The sequence below is a fragment of the Nematolebias whitei genome, chromosome 7 (assembly GCF_014905685.2).
Source record: "Nematolebias whitei isolate Nwh7 chromosome 7, NemWhi1, whole genome shotgun sequence".
In the NCBI taxonomy this organism is placed as follows: Eukaryota; Metazoa; Chordata; class Actinopteri; order Cyprinodontiformes; family Rivulidae; genus Nematolebias; species Nematolebias whitei.
In genome coordinates, this window is record NC_056504.1 from 33,262,837 (window position 1) to 33,273,925 (window position 11,089).

The window sequence follows — 11,089 nt, forward strand, 5'->3', positions numbered from 1 at the left end:
ATATATATATATATATATATATATATATACCTTGATTTTAGTTTCCGTACCTAAAAGATATGAAAGCTAAATTAAATTTTTAATACACCTCTAAAAGTTAAATAATACCTTAGGAATAAGAATAAAACAACTAAAAGCAGAACAGGTAAATATTTTGTGGCCAACACTGACTCCTGGTGTCTCACTACTGCCTGCAGTACCAAATTGCACCAGCAGGTGGCAGTGTGATAAATAACTGACCTAGTTTTCTCGCGGAGCTCCTCTCTTCTCTGAAGCCGGTTCAAGGTTTCTCTCTCTTCCGGTTGTCGTCTGTTCGTGTGGTAGGTATTTACATTTGCTATCCCATCGGATTTATAATCTTAATCCATCTGCGTGTATTCAGTCCATCCTGTAATAAACATACCCCGAGTTGATAAGGCTACTCATTAATGATCGATTTATTCCAGTATGGTTTAGGTTTGACCCTCTAAGAGTCGAATTTAACACACGAACGATGCTAACATTGTGTGCCGTTGATCAGTTTTCTTGCAGCAAACGACTTCAAAACAATGCTTTAAAAAATAATTTCAGCAAGTGGTTGTATGTAAATATGTACTGTGACTAAATATGATTTCTGTAATGCCGTTTTTAGTGTGAAATAAAATTGAAAGTCACAAAGCTAACGTCTGTTAGCATGGAGGTGGACCTGCATCAGTAACATTTCTTTTTAAATCGGCTTATTTATTTATCACCAAGTCACAGCAGAAGTTATCTCGTCACTGAACAAAAATAAAAATGTATTATAATGATTGACCATTTCTTTTGTATACAGATTAACAAACGTCAAAATGGCCAAGTCTAAGAACCACACAACTCACAACCAGTGTAAGTGATTTCAGTAGTTTTTATATTTACCACTGGGGACATGTATTTCTTTAGGTTTTTGTAGTTTTGGAAAGGAGTGGCCTACTATCTAATCCGTTTTGTGTTTTAACAGCTCGTAAATGGCACAGGAATGGCATCAAGAAGCCCAGGTCTCATCGCTATGAATCACTGAAGGGGGTATGTTCATTTACAGCTGGGTGCTTGTGTACAAATACCCATGTAGTATAGAGAGTTGAATGCATCACTTCTCCTTTTACCTCATTTTTTAAAGAAACCTGCTGATGAACAGCTTGTTAAAAGTGACACACTCTGAACTCAAATAGTCTAGTCTTGTTTCAAAGAATACACTTACTTGTTGTCATTTATTTTCAGCCAGTTGACACAGCAAGAATATATTAAATCTGCCTCAGTCAATGGTTAAAAGCAGGGCTGGGCCATATCATATCGTTCACGATAATACCGGTTTTAAAAAAGCAAATAAATGATATCATGATATGCTAATTTCATGGTGTAATACGTCAAGCGCCCCGCCCTGTTAACAGAACCGAGTGCACCGAACGACCAAACCAAACCCCCACTCCACTTGTCGGTACTGGTGTAACGCTAATTAGTTGTGCGCAATGCTAAAAACAAACAAAGTGCGACTTGGCTGTCTCTCCATACAGCTCTAAACTGCAAGTATAGACAGCTCAACTGTCTATCCCTCCCCCCACATCCCGCTCTGAGCTGCCGGTACAAACACGTGCAGGTCTGTCTCTTGGTTCCACAGTCCATGGACCAAGAACAGAGTCAGATGATGAAAGACTGAGCAGTCAAATAAATGGAATCATTCCTGCAGGAACAGAGGAAGCTGAAACACCACAAGCTTCTGTTGTATGTTACATTTATGCTCAACATATCTTAAGCTTCATTTCATTTGGTTATTTTGGGAAACTGCACCTGTATTTTAGTTTTTGTGGTGGATTTTGTTGATCTATGTTGTGCAGATGTTTTCAATCTGAATAACAGAAGGACATATATATATATATACTTTGAGACTGAATACTTTACTAAATAAAGTAATTTCAGTAAAATTAATCCTTGTTGTTTTTTTTGTTTTTTTTGATTTTATATAATACTGCACAGCAACATGTTAAGTTAATTTTGTCAAATGAACAACTATGGCTTTTTTTTTTTTTTGTTACATCATGAAATTTATTATTGCCAGCACGATATTATATTTGAGCCATATCGCCCACCCTTAGTTAAAAGGGGATAATACTCAATAGTGAGAGGCAAGGTATATGTAGATACAGGATATACAGACCCTTTCCAAAAATTAGAATATCATGGAAAAGTTGTTTAACTTCAAAATTCCATTCAAAAAGTCAATCATAGATGATAGATTCAGGGCCCACTATTTAAACGATTTCAAGTATTTATTTGTTTGTTTTTTACATAATTTGGACTTCCATTTCATGAAACGCATGAAAACAGGAATTCAAAAAATTAGAATACTGTGAAGAAATCTGCCCAAATTTTACAGGGTATGAATGTTTTAAACTGAGTGTGACACTAATCATTTACTAAACTCAAAGCACCTGCACAGGTTTCCCCAGGCGTCATTAAATTGTCTCGGTTTGGTTCAATATGGGGAGGACTGCAGACATAACTGGCCAGAAGGCCATCATTGATACCCTCCATAGGATGGGTAAGCCACAAAAGTTCATAGCTAAGGAGGCTGGCTGTTCACAGAGTGTTGTGTCCAAGCATATCAATGGAAAGTTTAGTAAAAGGACAAAATGTGGCAGGAGAAGATGCACCAGCAAAGCGATGACCATGGGCTTCAGCGGATTATCAAACAGAGAAGATTCCAGAATCTGGCAGAGATCCAGAAAGAGTGGGATGAGGCGGGAGTCACAGCTTCAAAAACCTTCAGATGCATCCGGGAGATGGACTACAAGTGTCGGGTTCCTCTGTCCTCTTTTCCGATGAAAGTAAAGTGTGCCTTTCATTCAGAAATCAATGTCCAAGGGTTTGGAGGAAGAAGGGTGAGGAACAGAGCCCATACTGCTTGAGGTCCAGTGTGAAATATCCACAGTCAGTCATGATTTGGGGTGCAATGTCCGGTGCAGGTGTTGGTAAACTCTGCTTTCTTATATCCAAGGTCACCGCAACAGTCTACTGAATGTTTTAGAGAACTTCATGATTCCTTCTGCTGAGGATCTGTATGGAGATGCAGATTTCATCTTCCAGCAGGACCTGGCCCCTGCCACAGTGCTGGACTGGCCAGCCAACTCGCCAGACCTAAACCCCATTGAGAATCTACAGGTCCTTCTCAAAAAATTAGCATATTGTGATAAAGGTCATTATTTTCCATAATGTAATGATAAAAATTAAACTTTCATATATTTCAGATTGATTGCACACCAACTGAAATATTTCAGGTCTTTAATTGTTTTAATACTGATGATTATGGCATACAGCTCATGAAAACCCAAAATGCCTGTCCCAAAAAATTAGCATATTTCATCCCACCAATGAAAGACAAGTGTTTTTAATACAAAAAACACCAACCTTAAAATAATCATGTTCAGCTATGCCTCAATACTTGGTCGGGAATCCTTTTGCATGAATGTCGACTTCAATGCGGCGTGGCATGGAGGCAATCAGCCTGTGGCACTGCTGAGGTGTTATGGAGGCCCAGGATGCTTCAATAGCGGCCTTAAGCTCATCCAGAGTGTTGGGTCTTGCGTCTCTCAACTTTCTCTTCACAATATCCCACAGGTTCTCTATGGGGTTCAGGTCAGGAGAGTTGGCTGGCCATATGAGCACAGTAATACCATGGTCAGTAAACCATTAACCAGTGGTTTTGGCACTGTGAGCAGGTGCCAGGTCATGCTGGAAAATGAAATCTTCATCTCCATAAAGCTTTTCAGCAGATGGAAGCATGAAGTGCTCCAAAATCTCCTGATAGCTAGCTGCATTGACCCTGTGCTTGATAAAACACAGTGGACCAACACCAGCAGATGACATGACACCCCAGTGACTGTGGAAACTTGACACTGGACCTCAAGCAATGTGAATTCTGTGTCTCCTCTCTTCCTCCAGACTCTGGGACCTTGATTTCCAAAGGAAATGCAAAATTTACTGTAATCAGAGAACATAACTTTGGACCACTCAGCAGCAGTCCCAGGCGAGATGCTTCTGACGCAGTCTCGTTCAAAAGTGGCTTGACCTGGGGAATGCGGCACCTGTAGCCCATTTCCTGCACACGCCTGTGCACGGTGGCTCTGGATGTTTCTACTCCAGACTCAGTCCACTGCTTCCGCAGGTCCCCCAAGGTCTGGAATCGGCCCTTCTCCACAATCCTCCTCAGGGTCCGGTCACCTCTTCTCGTTGTGCAGCGTTTTCTGCCACACTTTTCCCTTCCCACAGACTTCCCACTTTGATACAGCACTCTGGGAACAGCCTATTCGTTCAGCAATTTCTTTCTGTGTCTTACCTTCTTGCTTGAGGGTGTCAATGATGGCCTTCTGGACAGCAGTCAGGTCGGCAGTCTTACCCATGATTGCGGTTTTGAGTAATGAACAAGGCTGGGAGTTTTTAAAAGCCTCAAGAATCTTTTGCAGATGTTTAGAGTTACGTCGTTGATTCAGATGTTTAGGTTAATAGCTTGTTTAGAGAACCTTTTCATGATATGCTAATTTCTTGGGACAGGCATTTTGGGTTTTCATGAGCTGTATGCCATAATCATCAGTATTAAAACAATTAAAGACCTGAAATATTTCAGTTGGTGTGCAATGAATCTGAAATATATGAAAGTTTCATTTTTATCATTACATTATGGAAAATAGTGACCTTTATCACAATATGCTAATTTTTTTGAGAAGAACCTGTATGGTATTCTCAAGAGGAAAATGAGGGGCACCGACCCAACAACAAAGAAAAGCTGACAGCAAGCATCAAGGAAATCTGGGCTTCCATAACTCCCAATCAATGCCACGTCACATCGAGGCAGTGATTAAGGCAAAGGGATTCCCAACCAAGTATTGCAAGATTGACATATCGTTTTAAAAGTACCATATTTTGATTGATTTGTTGTGATCCTAATTTCTTTCTCTTTTTCCTGCAAAAACGTGAGTAGTGTGGGCTGATTTCTTCACAGGATTCAAATTTTTTGAATTTCTGTTTTCATGGGTTTCATGAGCTGGAAGCCCAAATTATGTAAAAAATAAAGAAATAAATACTTGAAATCGTTTAAATGGTGGGCCCTGAATCTATCATCAATTGAAGATTAACTTTTTGAATGGAAGTTAAACAACTTTTCCATGATATTCTAAATTTTTGGAAAGGGTCTGTAGATGCGTGAAATATTCGCATGCCTCGTTCAGTAAATGCCGATATTAGAACTGGATCAGACTGGTCTCTTCCCAACACAGATGTTGTTCACAGCAGCTACATTCTGGCGTAGATTAACTACGAGACCCAACACATATTCCATCAGTCGTAGCTCAGAAAGCAGTGTGTTATACTCTGCTGCCATTGTTGTTGATAGAAATATGCTGTCAGCCGATGTGTGCATGTGCACATGTGGTTTAACAACATTTTATCGGGAAATGTTTACATTATCAGCGAGAGGCCTCCCAAAAGCCTCCACTCTGGGAGGTGGGTTGAGAAACCTCCGGATTCAAAGAGGGGGGCTACTAGTGTCGTGTAAATGGACAGCAGAACCACAGAGAAAAATGCAGTTTCGCTCAAAATGCATGCTGTGTAAACAAACGGCCCCTAAGCTACAGTTTGCCCCGTCACTGGGGGATTGTTTGGGGTCTTGTTAATCTGAGACACACAGGAGCCACTTTGGTGGCACATGGCTGAAATTCCTCATACATGTGAAAATGAGGTGAAGGAAGAGAGAAACCTAGAGCTGGACAATACTTCGATATCGATATATCTCGCGATATACTTTTATTCAAAAACGATATGCATTTTAAGCACTATTTCGATAGGATTACAGCGTTTCACTGACACATTTCTTTTTCTGTTCGGGTTGAAGCGGCCACTTCAGTTTCAATCTGGACAGAAAAAGGTGTGACACAACGACGTAAGTGCGTAGTGATGTAATGTTACGCAGAGCTCAAGTCCAGAAGGCGTTAGTGGCAGTAGGCTAAGCTAGGCTAATCTCCAACACGCATTAAGTTTTCTCTTCAAAAAGAGTGCCCATGATCGTCAGAATGTGACTGAACAAGCGAAGAGAAAGCAGATGACATCACTGACAAGAGAGAAAAGACTAATTTGCTGGTTTGGAAGTGGTTCAGGTTTCAGTCAGTGTGCTGCAAAATATGATGGAGAGTCGTTCTAACTAGAGGTTGGAACATCTAACATGTTCCACTTGACAGAATATGATGAGTCACAAGATGAAGCACAATAGAAGTTTGAGCCAACGTGTCCCTGAAACACCCCCAGCGCTGCATGTTTTTTTTTTTGTGTGTGTTTATCATTTATTCATTCATTTAAAATACAAGAAATTCATCAGAAAGAAGAAAAACGTTGAAAGAAAAGGTTGAAGAAAGAAGAAAAAAATTCTTATCTGCCCCTAATTTAAAAAATACAAAATAACTACAAACAAACAACAACCTTGACTTGAACAAACTGAAAACAAAAAAACTTCAGGTATCCTTCACCTGGTCCTAAACCTTCCCAACAACTTTAACTATCATCTTTTTAAACATATAAATTGTTTTAGAATTTTTTTATGGTGATATAAAGACAATTCCATAATCCTGTTCCCTGAATTACAACACAGCTCCTTCAGACCAGTTCTAAATGGAGGTTTTACAAACATTTACATTCCATTAAGTTATATTGACTCTCCTTTTTATATATTTATTTTTTTTTTTACAAATTTTTATTGAATATTTGAGGCTAATATTTTTGAGCTTTATACATGACTTGTAAAATACGATATTCAACCAAATCATAACATTTTAATAATTTCAATTGATGAAATAACATATTTGTTTGGTGACCATAGCACTTCATAATACTAATAATTTTTATAGCTCTTTTGTAAAATAAAAGTAGGATTTATAATTGTTTTGCATGCTTTTCCCCAAACTTCATTACAATAGATTAAATATGGAACAATCATTACATTATACAATATATACGAGCTTTGTCATTCAAAAACTCTTTTACTTTATACAGTAATGCAACTGATTGTTTTTTTTAAGTATTTTACATGAGATTTCCACGTCAGCTTCTCGTCAGTAACGACACCCAAAAAGTTTATTTCATTAACTAAGAATTTCAATGCTGTCAATTTTAAAGTTGTTTAAAGTTAAAACTATTAATATTGACAAAGTTGAGAATTTTATTTATTTGACAGTGATTTCAATTTTTTTGAAGGCTAAATACAAATAAAAAGGTGAACATTAATTTATTTGTATAGTTTTTAGTTTTTCTTCGGCTTTTATATTGTTTATATCGAAATTGAATTATATCGTTATCGACCAAAATTAAGAAATATATCGTGATAAAAGTTTTGGCCATATCGTCCAGCCCTAGAGAAACCATCTTTTTACGTAAATGGATTCCTTCACCTCATTTTCACACCTATCAGAATTTCAGTGTGTAGCTTTATTTATATATATTTTATTTGTTTATGTTTATTTGTTTTCAGTTGTGCAAAGTAATTTAAGATTCCTCAAATGATTAGAATTTTGTCAAATGTGACGTCAGGCTAAAACTAATTTTGCAGCAATTGTCACTCAAAACTTTATTTCTGCTCTTCTGTCTAGTTTGGTGTGGGGCCAGTATTCTTTAATCATAATTCAGGATTTCAACAATTCTTGTGCACTTCTTGTTTTTATATGTTGTTCGTTTAGGTAAAATAAGGTAATTTTGTAATACAATATTGTAATTTTACAATACAAGCCTAATCAAATCTCAAGTTCATTAAATGTGGCTCTGGCTTTTAATTTGATTTATTTTATCTATCTGTCTGTCTGTCCGTACGTACATTGTACATACATACATACATTGTACATGTTTAATAGTTTGAATATTTTGCCAAAAAGAGCAACCTTCAGCTCACTTTTTTCCTGTTTGTGTGTTGCAGATGGACCCCAAGTTCCTGAGGAATATGCGCTTTGCCAAGAAACACAACAATAAGGGCTTAAAGGCAGCAAGGAAGGCAGCTGCACAGAAATAAGCTGTCTGTTCTTTGTCTGATTGTTCCACATTGTCTCATTAGCGCCACAATAAAACAATGTTATGGTAACATACTGGCTTGTCTGTCTGTTATAAATGCTTCTCTATCTACATATTTAAAACTTAAAAAGATCAACTTAAAGACAAATAATGGGACTTGTTGCTTCTGCATTAAATAAACGAAATGACTACAGTACTTTTTGAAAAGGAAGTTCAGAAAAATAAGGGGTGATTCAACATTTTCACAAATGGATAAACGAGGGAAAAGCTTGTGTGCACTTCAAAATGTTCATCGTGTTTTGTTAGGCCCTGAATGATCGACATGTTGCTGTTTTCCCACATGGTAAATATCAGGCTCATGCAAAAAAGTTCTGTGAAATGTCTGCACAACGCCAGTTCTTCCTCGTTTCATGAACATTTCACTGACGAAGCGTGCACGTCACGCTCAGAGGTGAACTTTCAGAAATGACGAGTCAAATCAAAACGGGTGCAGAGTGATGCATTAAATGTCAGACTAAGTATGCATTTACTCACTAAAATGTGTTCTGCAACTGAATTGAAATGTGTGCTCATGAAAATTGTGAATGAGCATTAAGGGGTAATTTAATTTTAATTCAGTTTTCCAATATGAAGAGATAATTTTGTAATGAGTTGATTTATTTTATCGAGATAATGAAACAACCGATCAGACGATAGGGATATTATTAAATATTTTTAATTAACCTACATTTAATCTGTTAGATCTTGTAATTAAACCCCTCTATTTCCAAGAATGGCAGCAGCCCAAAAACAAATGCATAATCAAGCAAAGAGGAAAGCCCGCAATAAAGCAAAGAACTAAATAAAAAACACAGGTCTTTGGGAATTTCACAAAATTGAGAGTGAATTTTGAAAATGAATTATTTGCTTTGGAAATGGTTTTATAATTCAGTTTCGATTTCAAAAGTCTTGTGTCCTTCCAGAGTAATCGACCGCATATTGAAGTTTCACGTCAGTGAGTTTTCTTTTTTTTTAATTATGAACAGCAATTTACAAACAAACCAAGGCAAACAATGTAATACTAAGTAATAAAATTTCACAAGTTGAGTTGTATACATTCAAAAAATATACAATACAAAAATTACATAAGGAATCAAACATTTCGAGTAATATGTGGGGTTGGCTTCAGGACCAGGGAGTTGAAATGCCAATCCTGGCTTTAACAATAATACAATTTGGTGTTTTATTTTCAAAACTAAAATATAATTTTAAATTAATAACCTCCATTTTAGTTGGGTTTTTTTTTCATAAAATTATTTTTTATTTAAAGTGAATTCAAATTGATCTCATTGGGAAAATTACCTGAAATTTTTTGTGTCTCTTAATTTGGCTAAGCAGCTTTGGAACAAATTGAGGTCACCGATTGGTCATTTGCTGACACGCCTACTAGATTGATGGACTAGGTCGCACTGTTGCAGGGAGCGCTGGCCCTGCAGCCCACACATCAGACCAGCCCACCAGGAAATCTCCAGACCCTCCCGCAGCCACACCAGACCTAATTTTAATTGTCTCGTGACAAATTCCTTCACTTCCCATGAATTCAGTCATGGCGTCAACGGATGAGGAGGAAGAGATTACTTGCCTCTTGAAAAAAACAAACCAGACTACGGATGAAGAAAGGGAATTTAATACAATGGTGTCGCATACAAAACTCAGTCGCCGGGCAGTTTATTGTGTGACACGGAGTACACATATGCGGCTGTAAAAATTGGATCTTTGCACGGACATGCCTTGCAGGCGCTGTTTCGAGTTTAATCCGGTACAATGGACCTCCGCAAACTGAGGTCTGCCTGAGTATGTGGGAGCCTTTAGACTCAAAACTCTGTTTCCATGCCATGGCCCTGCAAACAGCATTACAGCTGTTGAGCATAAAAGTGTTATATTAACATGTTTTAAACACTTTATTAAATTTCCACTGAAAGAATAAATGTAACTTTTCAACAAACTGTTGACCAGATTTACAAACCGGATTCCAAAAAAGTTGGGACACTAAACAAATTGTGAATAAAAACTGAATGCAATGATGTGGAGATGGCAAATGTCAATATTTTATTCGTAATATAACATAGATGACAGATCAAAAGTTTAATCTGAGTAATTGTAACATTTTAAAGGAAAAATATGTTGATTCAAAATTTCACAGTGTTAACAAATCCCAAAAAAGTTGGGACAAGTAGCAATAAGTGGCTGGAAAAAGGAAATTGAGCATATAACGAACAGCTGGAAGACCAATTAACACTATTTAGGTCAATTGACAACATGATTGGGTATAAAAAGAGCTTCTCAGAGTGTCAGTGTCTCTCAGAAGCCAAGATGGTAAGAGGATCACCAATTCCACCATTGTTGCGCAGAAAGATAGTGCAGCAATACCAGAATGGTGTTACCCAGCGTAAAATAGCAAAGACTTTTAAGTTATCATCATCAACCGTGCATAACATCATCAAAAGATTCAGAGAATCTGGAACAATCGCTGTGCCTAAGGGTCAAGGCCGTAAAACTCTACTGGATGCTCGTGATCTCCAGGCCCTTAAATGTCACTGCACCTCAAACAGGAATGCCACTGTCAAGGAAATAACAGAATGGGCTCAGGAATACTTCCAGAAAGCATTGTCAGTGAACACAATCCACCGTGCCATCCGCCGTTGCCAGCTGAAACTCTACAGTGCAAAGAGGAAGCCATTTCTAAGCAAGCTCAGACGTTTGCACTGGGCCAGGGGTCATTTAAAATGGAGTGTGGCAAAATGGAAGACTGTTCTGTGGTCAGATGAGTCACGATTTGAAGTTCTTTATGGAACACTGGGACGCCATGTCATCCGGACCAGAGAGGACAAGGATAGTCCAAGTTGTTATCAACGCTCCGTTCAGAAGCCTGCATCACTGATGGTATGGGGTTGCATGAGCGCTTGTGGCATGGGCAGCTTGCATGTCTGGAAAGGCACCATTAATGCAGAGAACTATGTTCAGGTTCTAGAACAACATATGCTCCCATCTAGAC

The 11,089-nt window shown here is 38.0% G+C and overlaps 1 protein-coding gene across 1 annotated transcript; it reads left to right on the forward strand.

Annotated features, from left to right (window-relative positions):
- The first annotated feature begins 248 nt into the window (after positions 1 to 248).
- rpl29 (ribosomal protein L29) lies at positions 249 to 8,129 on the forward strand. Its single transcript, XM_037679407.1, has 4 exons — positions 249 to 320; positions 812 to 864; positions 977 to 1,041; positions 7,964 to 8,129. The coding sequence occupies exons 2-4, from the start codon at positions 828 to 830 to the stop codon at positions 8,054 to 8,056; spliced, it is 195 nt and encodes a 64-aa protein (XP_037535335.1). The 5' UTR covers positions 249 to 320; positions 812 to 827; the 3' UTR covers positions 8,057 to 8,129.
- The last annotated feature ends 2,960 nt before the right edge of the window (positions 8,130 to 11,089 follow it).